Genomic DNA, 13,807 nt, shown 5'->3' on the forward strand with positions numbered 1-13,807 from the left:
ATCATGGGGTTTATAAGATCCTCTCTGAGAAATCACAATTGCCTTGGCTGTCTCCACATATACAAAGGGTCCCCACTTGGATGAAAAGCATTAACTGGGTATAAAATGAATTCTGTGGCTTGAATGTCATTTGTACCTCACAAGTTGATTTCCTGAGACTTACTTAGCCTTTAGTGTGAGTGTGTTGGGTGGTGGGGACATTAGACGGTAGGACCTAGTAGAAAGTAACTAGTTCATGGGGAGCCATCATTGGAAGGAATTAAGGCTGGTTTCATGCAATGAGTTCTAACAAGAATGGGTTGATATAAAGTGTGGCCACCTCATAGGTTGGCTTCTTTTACAAGCCCCTGGTCCTATTTCTTTTATTTTGATATGTTGTGGTATAAGCAAGTGACTTTCAAAAGGTGACTGATGTCATGCTATTTGGACTGTTAGCCTCCAATATCATGAATCATTACTTTATAAAATGGACGGCCTCAAGTATTTTGTTAGAGCAAAACAAAATAGACTAAAACAAATAGAATACATTGCCTTCTTGGGGGGAAGCCTGAAACACAAAGTACTTTTTCATATTCAATTTATATTGTATTATTTTTCTCAAGAAGAGAATTTAGAAGTTAAAATCAATCCTAAATAAGTATTAACTTCTGAGTCCCTGAAAATTCATTTAAAGCTTTGTATTTAGGAATGAATATTATCCAGATGATCTGGCTTTATCTGTCTCCTTGTGTACTTAGTTTTTAAAAATTTGTGCTAACATGTAATAATTTTTCTTGATGAATTCTGATTATATTAGTTATTAAAATTAATGCTATAGGATAAAAAATAAGATAAATTATAAATGTAAAAAATGTAGGTACAGTCAGGCATACTGGTGTATGCTGTTAATACCAAAACTTGGGAGGCAGAGAAAATCTGATTTTGTGAGCTCAAGGCCAGCCTGGTCTACATATTCAATTCTAGGCCAGCTGGGGCTAGAGGGAGACCTTGTCTCAAAAAAAAAAAAAAAAAAAAAAAACTTCCCACACTGATTTTATCCCTAGGACTTCAGTTAGGTTATTTACATTTCAGGGGCACAAGTGAAGGTACACTGGGGCTGTAGAAGAGCAATCAGAAAATGATGGAAAACCTCTAGGTGTCTGGGCACGGGAAAGGTCCACCGTCAAGGCCTGGTGCCCAGGACCATGTGTGGAGTCAAGACCACAGCTGGACATCAAGTGAAATGGGAAGTACATTAGGGTAGGAGTTTGTCTTAGCCCTTTGACCTCTTATAAAATGCCATATACTAGGTAGCTTAGAAACAACAGAAATACCTCTCTAAGAGTTTTAGGGGCCAGAAAGTCTAAGCTACAGTATCAGCATTATTGAGTCTGTTGAGATTTTTTGAGTCTCTCTTCTAGGCTACAGACTACTGACTTCTTGCTATGTCCTTCCTTGGTGGAATGGGAACATTTGTTTTTCTGTTTTATTTTTTGGTTTCCTCCCTAAGGGGATTAATTCTAATCATGAGAGCTGTGCTCTTGTGACCTAATCACCTCACAAAGGCACTATCCCCTAATCCTACCATTTGAATTCAAGAATTTCAACATTGGGAGGGCCATAAACATTCATTTCCATGACAGTATGTGTGGCTCTAGTCCTCTCAGAACTTTATCTCTTGTTGAGTAGGCATGTGATATTCATGTCTGTTTTCTGCCATACTCAGGGATGGGGACACTGGTGGAGGCCTATGTGAATGCCATCAACAGTGGAATGATACCTTGTTTGGAGAATGCTGTAACAACTCTGGCCCGATCTCAAAACTCAGAGGCTGTAGAGAAGGCAGCCAAACACTACACTGAGTGTTTTGTCCAGAAATGGATCCCTGACATAAACAGGTACCAGGAGGTGCTGGACGTGCATGCAGCCTGTGAGAGGGAAGCCATTGCTGTCTTCATGGAGCACTCCTTCAAGGATGATAAGCAGGAGTTCCAGAAGAGGATGCTGGTAATTTGTCTGAGGCATTAACTGTCATGCTTCCCTTTGAAGGATGCATTGTAGGGCATTTATTGATCTAGTGGTTCCTCATTCATGTACAAGGCAATTTGGATTCTCATGAAGAACAGATTTCCAAAGGATTACAAGTCCCCCACCCCTAACTTTGTACAATGTATCCAGAAATCTCTCTTATGTCTGATGAAATTAGTATAGATGTCTTTTTAAATAATTCTAATAAAGTAAGATGAATATTTCTGTGGATTACAGAACATCCACAAGTTGTTCCGAACAATTTGTTTGCTTTGCACATGCTCTCATGCTTAGGGAGCAACATTTCTTTCACTACAGTCCAATACCAAGACGTTATTATCTATCGTTTCTTGCTGTATCATTGTACCATTGACATTGAATTACAAGGCACAAGGCTGTGAGAAGGCACGGAGGTCATGGGATGCCGTTCCACTGTTTCACAGGCGAGGGTCCTGAGGCTCAGGAAGGTTGGAAAAGCTTCAGACATCATCTGTGAGGGTTTTTAATGTTGACAGGAACCTTTTTATAGCTTCTGCTTCATTTCCCATCTTCCCCTCCAGTGTTTTTCTCAGGCAACATCCACTTTGATTGTTCTTTCTACCAGGTTCTTTGGAATTTTGTCTCCTTTGTTCCTTCCTTTTAGTGACATCACTGCCTGCATTTCCCTTGCAGGACGTCACAATGGATAAGAAGGTAGAATTCTTGCTAATGACTGAAGGGCCAAGTTATTCCTACTGTAGGAATCAGCTGGATCGTCTTTCAAAGGCTCTAAAGAAAGGAATTTCGAAAGGAAACTTCTCTGTTCCTGGAGGACACAAGCTCTATAAGGAGTCAAAGGAAAAGATTGAACAAGAGTACTGGCAACTCTGCAGCAAAGGAACAGATGTAAGGAAGAGACGGGGAAGCCCATGGCAGGGTGTCAGCCACAGGGATATCCCCTACCCCTCTGTGAGTGATGGAGCATGAGGGTAGGAGACACTTCGTCTTTAATGCCTCTATTCTTAAGGGTAGAAATTTCACTTTCAGAGACAGTGTAGAGAGTTTGGAAATCCAGGAAAGGCAAATATCATTCAATTCAGGAAGATGCGGACTTGTGTGAAGTTCTGGTGATTTACAAGGATCAGAGTCTGAGCTCTCAAGGCTGAGCAAAGTGAGAGGCCAGTTAAATAGACAGTTGCATTTGTGTGATCATGCTAAGAGCCTGTGAAATAGACATCGTGGTAATAATAAATATAAAAATGGCACAACTAATATACGTCAAACTGATATTGCCCATGGATCTAGTGAGACGCTTTCTTCCTAGACCATTTAGTCTTCTAAATAACACCTTCATTGTGAACATTTTACACATCTGAACCAGGACACCTGGAAGATTAGGTAACTTGACTCAGGAGGAGCCAGGAGGTAGAGGCAGCATTTTACATGGGAAGAAAAATATCTGGAAGCATCAGAGATTGTGGTTTGCACAAAGCACATAATTCTGGCTAGTTGGAACCTACAGCAGGTGGCGGGAAGTGACCCCTCAAAGAAAGGATGGAAGATCGCCAGCAACACAGAGGAGGTTGATTTTCATGGAGATTACTCCTAGAGAATTTAATTATGAAGCAAAGATGTCATAGTTTTTCAGAACTAGCCTTCCTAATTGAAATCTATGTATTTACCCCTTCTTGGATCCATAGGCAAGAGAACTCTTTCAGAGGTTCTTGAAATTAGAGATCGCAAAAGAGAAAACCATTCTGCAGGCAGATACCATTCTCAGTGACGAAGAGAAGGCAATGGCAGGTATGGAACATGTCTTAGAGGTGGGTGGGTAGGTTTCTGCAACGTCTTTTGACAGGCTTAACAGAAAGACCTTCCCTTGAACAGGAGGTTCCTCCTTTTCAGTTGAATTCCCACTCCGCTGAACCTGAAACAGATGAGGTGGAGCTGGGTTTGTATTTCTGCTACACAGGCCGCGCCTTTCCCATCACCCTTTGAACAATATTCTCAACAGTGTCAACCTACATGAGTTCTATGATTTCCTGTCGTCCCTTTCAGATTGGGTTTGGTGTCAGAGCTGAGGAAGGAGATGAGTCTTCACCCATTGCTTTCTTCTCTTTCTCAACCCTCTGGGGACAGTGGAGCAGGCCAAGACAGAGGCAGCAGAGAACAAACAGGAGCTCCTAAGACAGTGTGAACAAGAGCATCAGCACTGGGTAAAGGTTCGAGAAAAGAGTCTCAAGGAAAACATAGAGCAACTGAAAAGGAAGCTGGAGAGGGAGAGAGATCGGCTAGTGAGAGAGATGAGCGTGATGGTGGCATACAAGCTGCAGGTGGGTCTCGTTGGCTCAGTTGTGCCTGATGGTCCTGGGGTCCCAGGCAGCACTGAGAAGGTTACGGACACATCAAAGGAGAATGCACCAAATCTCTGCACTGACAGCAGTGCATTAACAGCCCTGAATCTTTTTTATTTTTATTTTTACCCCTTTCCCTGCAAAGTAACTTGGAATTCTTATCCATATTTAGAGTCTGGAGACTTCACATTTTCTATGACTCCTGCATATTTGAGGAGCATCTAAACTGATACTGGGAGAGCTTACTAAACAGACATTCTAACCATGTATAGTCAGTATGAACAACTGGTCTGCATTACCAAGACCCAGATTATGAGGAGTCCTCTTAACACCCACAGACCCCCACAGAGGATCCATGCTGACACTGAACTATCAGAACTTCCAAACTTGAAAGGTCAGACAAGTAACAGCTTCTAAATTTGCTACAGATTCTCCAGGTGCTCAAGTTAGCACATGATGTCCAAAGAATTCCGCTCATTGTCCATTTGGAATTTACAGGAGAGTAGATTTCTCAGTAGCTAAGTTCCCTTTATCTCTTGATAAGGTGTCCAAGCTAGCCAAGTGGGAATGAGAACCTGTGGAATCTGACTAATTGTATTTCTTTTGCCATGAACACAAAGGATTCTTTAGCTTAGCCAAACCCTAGTGGTGCTGAATTGCCAGTGTAGTTTGTATGCTGCCTCTGCAGGGTGTCATCACCTTCAGGTCCATTGTTGCTGTTATCCTTTGGTAACTTGAGAATTTTTTTTTTTTCAGAGTAAAATTAAGAGATTTTGACAAAATTTTTAATGAAAAAATATAAATCTTAAAAGAAAGGAGGTTTTTAAAATTTACTTACCCACTTTTGTTTTTATATGCTTTTAGCTCCAAAAGGATTTTCTTGAGGAAGGATTTGAGAAGAAATTTGAAGAAATGGGCACAGAGATAAATTATTTGAAAAATATGATTTCTACAACAAAAAACATCTGGGTTGAACAAACATTGGACAGATTCGGCAATGAGCTAGCCTCAATATTGTCTGTCCCTTCCATACAGTTTGCTGAGGTTCACACAGGCATGAACTGACTGCTAACGGCTAGCTGCTTTTCTGTGGAAATTATTGGCGTATCCATTTTTCTATTATGATTTTCTGTGGAGATGGGAATAAATGTCTGTTCTTTCTGGAATTTGCTTTTACAAAATTAGATGTTCTGACAAAAAGTGCATACCCACTCGCCACTGTGTGTTTCCGAGGAGTTATCTGTTAATTACTATATAGTGATTTTCTATTTTTCCTTTCAAATATTTTTTTGTTTTTGAATCTATGTTCACTTTCAGTTTATATATGTGGGAATATCTTTTTCCATACTTTAGACTTTCAGTTTGTGTATGTCTTTACTGTTGAAGTGGAATATTTGACAAGAATCTACCTGCATTAATAATTAAAGCTCTCTTCAAGCTAAGAACTTCGATGCTGTGATCTGAATATTATTGGCTCATACATATATTGAAACTATCTTCACAGTAGTAGTATTAAGAAGTTGGGCCTTTGGGTTTAGGTGATTTAGGTTCCACTCAAATGGAACTGTGGCATTTGTTAAAAACAACAACAACAAAGGCAGAGTTGGCTCTTTACTGCTTCCACCACATGAAGACACATCAAGAAGGAAACATCTGTGAAGCAGAAAGTGAGCTCTTACCCATCACTGAGTCGTTCAGCGCCTTCATGAATTCCCAGCTTCTCTACCACTCAGCTGACAGTATCTCACCGTGGCAACCAAGAGTGGAGATTCCTCAACGAGGCGAGGTATACCAAAGCTGTACGTCTCACGTCATAGCTGATGGTCAACAACTAAGAACTTTCTATTGGAAATAGAAGTAGGTAAGGGTACTTTTGCCACTCTTATTCAGCATCACGCTGAAGGTGCTACCCGATGTAACAAGACAAGAGAAAAGAAATTAAAAGAACAAATAAGGTTGAAAAGAAAGGAAAAAAGCTTCTATCAAAAGCCATGACTGTGTCAAAAATCTTCAAGGATCAATTAAAAATATGAGTAGTAAGTACTTATAGCAAAGTAGCAGGATATGTGAGTAATTTACCAAGGTCAGTGTTACAGCTTTTTTATATATCAGCAATGAACAAATGTAATTTGAAATTAAAGCATACCATTTATTTTAGTAATCCTCAAGTTAGACATGTGGGAAGAAGTCTAACAAAATATGTATATGATCTAGAAAGAAATACTGTGTAATATAATGAAAGAATTAAAATATTTAAATGAAAGTGTATTTCAAATTTATGAATAGAAATGCAATGTTATTATAATACCATTTATTTTCAATTAGGGCCTTAGCATATTCCCATGAAAATCCAAGAGAGTTATTTGGTGCATATTGACAAATGGATTATAAGATTTATATGGCATAGTAAAAACTCAACATAGATCAGTAGTTTCATAAGCTTATCTTCTTTACTAGATTTTTCAAAATCCTAACTATCCAGTGACACAGTGTCAAAGTTATATAAGTGTCGGAAACGAGCACGGCCGAGTCAGCCAAAAATGGCGCCTTGGCTGGCTGCCAAGCCTCGTGACTCCAACTCTTGGCTGGCTGCCAAGTCTCGTGACTCCAAGCTTCCTGCCTCAGGTGCCTTGGCTGGTTGCTAAGTCTCATGATCCCTGCTTGTTTACTTTAACGCCCCCAAGCGTGATGAGCTCGATCATGTGCTGCCTGCCTGATTAGAGACGTCATCCGGCATGACCCTGCTGGGTGGCCCAATGGGCTGCCACTCTGCCTGCCTGCTGTGCGCGCGCGTGTGTGTGTGTGTGTGTGTGTGTGTGTGTGTGTGCGCGCGCGCGCGCGCGCGTGCGCGCCGCGCCCTGATTGGTCCTGGCTGGAGGGAGGGCTGTTGAGAACGTTATATAAAGAGCTGAAGTGCGTAATAAAGAGAAAGAAGCTTGAACCCTGCCTTGGTGTCTGTGTGGTTCTTCCTGGGTTCTGCTAGACGGAGTCTCGGATTGCGGCATATAAGAATTCCCACCAAGAACATTTGCTCAGAGTACTGGCATTAAGTCCTTATCGTGAGTTTCCGACAAAGCCCCATTCTGCTGAAGATCAAACACTTTGGCCTGTTCTTGACTGAAAATGTTTTTAGAGAGGCACGAGAATGAAGCAAACATGTGATGAGAGAAGATAAATCAGCCATGAGAGTTAGTGGGAAGGAAATCCACTTACAAATGGGCCAGCCCTGAGATGCCATACATGCTATCACACCCCAAACAAAGGCCATGACAGGAAGCTCATGAACAAGAAAGCGCATTTACGTAGATAAGAAAGTAAACTTACATACTGATTGCTTCATTGTCATCTATGGCCTGTGTCATCTTTTCTGCAAGAAAATCCTTGAAACAACAATCAACTTTCATCCCCTAGTCCAATCTCCACAATTTTTATATGAACCCATATAAACATTCTTTTATCATTTTTTTTTTGGTGATGGGTTGTGGGTGGAGTGTCAACTATGTAGCCCAGGCTGGTCTTGAACTCCCAGTCTTCCTGCCTCAGTTTCTCTAGCTGTAGGATTCTTTCTGGCCTTTTATAACTAGAGTAGAATTGCCACATGGGCTACATATAGAGACCAGCAGTCTCTTATCTGAAAATTCTTGAATTTTTAAGAACCCATCACATAACATCTCATATTCAGTGATCTTGAGGATGGGTGTAGACAGACCTTCCTCTTCCATGAAAAGTTTTATATACTATGTATCAATGTATCACTGGTATTCCCCTCCCACAAAGGAGAATTTCAATCTAATATTTGACTTCAGTTCTTATGTATCCCAGTGTATTTTGGGAAAGATGTGGCTTGCCCAGTTATTGCAATGGCTAACCTTGGTTGTCCCCGTGACTGGATTTGGCATCAACTAAAACACCAGCCTCTGGGCACTCCTGTGAAGGATTTTCTTGATCAGATTATTTGAATTGGGAAGACCCAGCCTTGATGGCAGCCCTGTTTGAGACCACTGCCCTGCTTTCAACTCTGCTGAAAGCACACTCGGCAAATGTGCAAAATCACAACCAGCCAAGAGTGCTTATGATAGCAAAGCCAGATAAACACTATGCTGATGCAAATTCTAAAGTGCAGTGTGCAGTGTGTTTTGTGTTAGATAAGGAGGCTGTGCTTTAACCACATTGTTCTGTAAGTAGCTGCACTGTATCCTGTAAACAACCACATTAATTGAGGTTAGTTTCTTAAGGTCATACAAGGAATTGTACTTTGTTCTGTTCGAACTTTGTCCCTGAACACTTGCTTAAAGGATGTCATCTGCACTTAAAAGCCTATCAGTCTGTTCCTTTAGACAACTCTAATACAGTTACTTTTCTTACACAGCCCTTACTCACCTGCCTAGTGATGACACTGCCCAGAGTGGGCTGGACCCTCCTATTTCAATCAGCAGTTAAGAAAATGCCTCTCAGACATGGCCAAGGCCAATTCCAATAGAGGAAATTCCTCAGTTGAGGTTCCCTCTTCCCATGTGTCTCTAGTTTGTGTCAAACTGACAAAAAGCAACCATCACATCTGTTAATACCTTCTAGGAGGTTTACCTTTTAGTTATAAGGATGTAAGGTCAGACACAGAACTGGGTAAAAAAGGGTTACTAAGGAAGCAAGAGATAGCCCAAGATAAATTGTAATTAGGTTCTGGACTTGCAACATTCTAGCCTTTCTACAGATGTTGAAGTTCTAAACAGTTAAGGAGCCTTGCAGAAGGTTCAGTGGAATGTTTTTTTGGGAACTTTCACTCAGAGTTTCCCTTGTTGACCAAGCATCAGATTTTGTGGAGGCAGAGGTCAAGTACTGATTTTTAAATTGTTGTTAGGAAGGCTCATTTTCAGGTCTGATGTAGATGACACTGAGTAGTAGGCAGGAAAGTAGTCTGCAGGAGAGAGGAATTGCTGGTAAATAAGAGGCAATTTTTTTTTTGGTCTTTTTGAGACAGGGTCTCCCTGTAGCCCCAGCTGTCCTGGAACTCACGATATAGACCAGGGCTTCCCTTCAACTCACAGAGATCCCCCTGCTTCTGCCTCCCAAGTGTTGGGATTAAAGGCATGTGCCACCACGCCCAGCAAGAGGCAATTTCTAAGAAGGAAATTGTCTTCTGTTTTACCAAAACAGGAGTTTAAGCTTTGACATCAAAATGGGTACTTTCAGATATAATTGCAGGTAGTCATTTAATAAATATGTTTTGGAAAATGGCCATGGGCTACTGGCACTGTAAAACACACTGCAAAGGCATCAGGACTATAAGGGTAGGGGTTGGAGAGATTGCTCAGGAGTTAAGAGCATTGGTTGATCTTTCAGAGGACTTGGGTTTGGTTACCAGCACCCATATGATGGTTAGCAACCATCCTTAACTCCAGTTCCAGGGGATCTCAAATCCTATCCTGGCCTATGTGGGCATTGCATGGCATGGGTGCATTTATACACATGAAGGCTAACCACTCATTCACATAAATTTAAAATAAATTGTAAAAATTTTTTAAAAGAATAACATTGGTATATCACAGTCAGGGTACCTATGCTCATGAATTTCTTAGATTAGAAATAGGACATTAAAGAAATTTTACCAAAAAAATATTAAAGTTCTCACAAACCTTCTGAAAGAAAGAATACAAGTTATTGTGAATAGCTTCAAATGGCTGTAAAGAGCTGATTTACTGAGTAATTCTTCCCTGAGAAAACGAGAATTAAGATAAACTTTTATTAAACACACGGTTATGAAAAAAAGAAAGAAAGCAAGTTCCAGGTGCAGGAGAGTTGGTGCACAGTATTGCTGTTTGGAGGACAGTTAGCATATTTGCTGATGAATAAAAGTCCAAGTGATGAAGCTGAGATAGAGTGAGATGATAAGAGAGGCTGCAGGAGCCAGGCTGAGTAGGATCATGCAGACCATGAACTGAATTTCACCTTACTTGTAACAGAAAACTCTTTATGCTATTGTAAAAAGAGCAATTTGTCTTAGTTTGTGTCTTATAAAACCCACTGAGGCTACTGCATGCAGAAAGAATTAGAGATAGGTCCAGGTAGCTCATGGCCATGACATCAAATCTAAAAGCTGGTGTGTATACAGCAACTTGAAATCAGCCTGTGTTTGGCATGTAGCTAGGTGATATACCATAACCAACCATGTTAGAGTCTTCATTATACTCTAACAAATACCAGGGAGAAACAGTTTAAAGGAAGCAAGGTTTAGTTTGGCTCAGGATTTCAGAGTTTTCAGCTGATGGTAAGCTGGCTCTGTTGAGTTATGGAGCTTATGGAAGAGGCAGCTGCCCATCTCATGGCAACCAGGACGCAGAGAAAAACAGGTAAGTGTTGTGGGACAAGAGATACAGGTAAGTGCTGTGGGACATGCCCCAGTGACACACCTCCTCAAGTTGGACCACACCTAGCTTCAACAACATTCCTAATAACACAGTGATAAATCGATCAAGGTACTAGTCCAAACCTCTAGAACACAACTGTTTCTGAAAAGCTCATCAGCGGAAAGTAAATCTTTATTTAGTACATATCACTTTGGGGAACAGTTCAGATTAAACTGCATCATCAACCCATGGTGACTATACTATGTACTTGCCTAGCCCTGAGGGAGGTGACATTAGACTTGTTGTACCATCACTGATGATGACCAGAGGTCCTGGCTGAGGTACAGCTCTACAGCTTTCAGGAGGATCCTTCATAAATGTGATGGTTATATTTGGTGTCAATTGAATCCAGGGCTGTCAATGATTTGGGGTATATCTCTGAAGGTGTTTCCAGAAACACTCTACAAATCTCCCAAAATAGAACCATCATTCCAAGAGAGAGCTTTGGGGAACATATCCAACTCAAACCATAATAATCTCTGATGGGGAAGTGAGAATGGGTAACTTTAGCAGGATTAAGGAATCCTGAGTGAAAGGGTACAAAATTTATGGAGGACTTCCCATCATTGGGCAGTGATCAGTCTGGATTTCTGCTTTTCTGTTATTTTACCAACCCAAATATTCAATATGTATGTGTGTGTGTGTGTGTGTGTGTGTATGCAGTCTAGATCCTTAAGATTATAGATCCAAAATGGAAGAATATGCTACAAAAAGAGTATTATATATGGAATGTAAAATGGGAGGAATTGTTTTATTGTTAATGAAAAAGTGCAAATGTTAATTAACAAGAACACTTAAAAATAGGGGCTTGGCAGTTACTTATAGGATACAGATGTAGGAAAGGATTTTCTAAATCAGACAGAAGTTGCTCAGAAAGCAATTAACGTCAGCAACCAATAAGTGGGACCTCATTAAACTAAAAAGCTTCTGTAGAGCAAAAGAAACAATAAAAAAGTAAAGAGAAAAGACACAGAATGTGAAATAAAATTTCACCAGTGACACATCTGACAGAGGTTTATCATCCAGAATATATAAAGAGCTCAAAAAACAAAGAATCAAGAAACCAAATGACCCAATTAAAAAATGGGCTAAAGTTCTAAACAGAGAGTTCTCAAAGGAAGACATAAAGACGGCTAAGAAACATTTCAAAAAGTGTTCAACTTCGTTAGTAATTAGGGAAATGCAAATTAAAACCACCCTAAGGTATCACCTTACCCCAATCAGACTGGCTAGGATCAAGAGAACAAATGATACCAAATGCTGGCGAGAATGTGGAGAAAGGGGAATGCTCATTCACTGATGGTGGGATTGCAAACTTGTGCAGCCTCTATGGAAAACAGTGTGGAGAATTCTTCAAAAACTAAAAATGAACCTACCATATGACCCAGTTATACCACTCCTTGGCATATATCCAAAGGACTCATCCTATTGTAGAGGCACTTGTACAACCATGTTTGTGGCTGCTCTTTTCACAATAGCTAAGAAATAGAAGTAATGTAAGTGTCCCTCAACTGACTAGTGGCTAACAAAAATGTGGTGTATTTACACAATGGAGTTCTATTCAGCAGTAAAGAAAGATAAAATAATGAAATTTGCAGCTAAACGGATGGATCTAGAAACTGTTGTACTAAGTGAAGTAACAGACTCAGAAAAACAAACGACGTATGTTCTCCCTCATATGTGACTCTTAGCACCAAATCCTTTTAAATTCCAGATCCTTTTAATAAGATGATGCTATACAGCAGTCCCTTCTGCATGAAATAACTACCATCATCACAACTTTCACTGAGCCTGATTGCTAAACATAGTCACAATTGGGCTTGTTGATGGTTGTGCTCATTCATTAAAAGAGTGCCAAGCAGGGTCACTGGACCCTCACCTGAGTATCCAGCCACTCTTCCGAGCAAACTAGTCCAGCCTTGGAAGACAAAAGAAAAATGAGGAAGAACCCAATAGAGGGATGCTTTTGGAAGTCAAGAAACTCCAATGGACTCTCAGATGAACATCTGAAAATTACCGTTTTGACTTTTTTCTAGTTCCTGGTCTAGAACTTGTAATGCTAATTACTCTTGCCTTTACTTCTCCTTCACATCTCCTTGGGAGTCTTTTAGATAGACCCATTGAAGGGGTACTCCAATTGCCTCAACCCGTGTCCCTGTTCAGTATGGAAGGAGCCAGAGCAGTCTGCGTCCCTATTCCCTACTGGCAATTTGAATAACCCCTTTAGAGGATGGCATGATAAGAATAGGAGGTAGGAATTGGCTAGGCAGTTAGGGTAAAAAGACCCCAAAGAAATGTAGCCAGTTGCTTGACTAAAAGTCAAAATGTCCTTGAGCCTGTTAGCAACATACTCTGTTCCAAGGCCAAAAATGTCAAAAGTATTTGGGAGCTTGTATCTAATCCTTAAAAGATTTTAGGGTTACCTCCTCAGAGGGTGAATGTTGGAGGGGAGGGAGTGGGCATCGATTTGATCAAAACATATGCATGTATGAAATTCTCAATAAAGTTTTTGTAAAAAAGAAAGAAAGGAAGAAAGAAAGAAAGAAAGAAAGAAATACCCACCTCACAGAATGGTTTTAGGGGCTTTATAAGAAGCAACATAATAAAAATATTCCATAAATATTTGTTCCATTCAGTCTAAAAGGCAGATGTGAGCACCATACATCTATGTAGATTGTAAATAAATATATTGAGAGAGATTAAAAAAAAAGAGTGCTGCATATTCTTCCAGAGGACCTGGGTTTAATTTCCAGCACTCACATGGTGGCTAACAGCCATCCATAACTCCAGTTCCAGCAGAATCTGATGCCTTCTTCCTGACCTCCAGGGACATTGCATGACACAGGTGCACTCACATACATGCAGGCAATGCACTCATACTCATGAAGTAAAAATAATAAATAAAATATTTTTTCAAAGAACGCTTAAAAACTGAGGGGGAGGATGGAGAGAAAGGAGGGAGAGAAAGAGACAAATGAAAAATTAAAACAAGCAAAAGTCAGCTTGCTTCCACTGAAATGTATCCTGGGGAAAATGTCTTATGCCCTTTATACCCTTAACTCT

At 40.4% G+C, this 13,807-nt stretch overlaps 1 protein-coding gene across 3 annotated transcripts in view; it reads left to right on the plus strand.

The window, feature by feature from the left end:
• LOC103748844 (guanylate-binding protein 6-like) overlaps window positions 1–5,789 on the plus strand; it is a 66,511-nt gene extending 60,722 nt beyond the window's left edge. For all 3 annotated transcript variants that reach the window (XM_017802830.2, XM_017802831.2, XM_029555273.1), the window contains 5 exons: window positions 1,706–1,986; window positions 2,680–2,892; window positions 3,687–3,789; window positions 4,126–4,319; window positions 5,205–5,789. In XM_017802830.2, coding sequence (XP_017658319.2) covers window positions 1,706–1,986; window positions 2,680–2,892; window positions 3,687–3,789; window positions 4,126–4,319; window positions 5,205–5,405 — 992 coding nt within the window. In that variant the 3' untranslated portion in view covers window positions 5,406–5,789. The remainder of the gene's footprint in view (window positions 1–1,705; window positions 1,987–2,679; window positions 2,893–3,686; window positions 3,790–4,125; window positions 4,320–5,204) is intronic.
• The last annotated feature ends 8,018 nt before the right edge of the window (window positions 5,790–13,807 follow it).

Source organism: Nannospalax galili, unplaced genomic scaffold, assembly GCF_000622305.1.
Source record: "Nannospalax galili isolate Female #2095 unplaced genomic scaffold, S.galili_v1.0 scaffold1646, whole genome shotgun sequence".
Classification (NCBI taxonomy): domain Eukaryota; kingdom Metazoa; phylum Chordata; class Mammalia; order Rodentia; family Spalacidae; genus Nannospalax; species Nannospalax galili.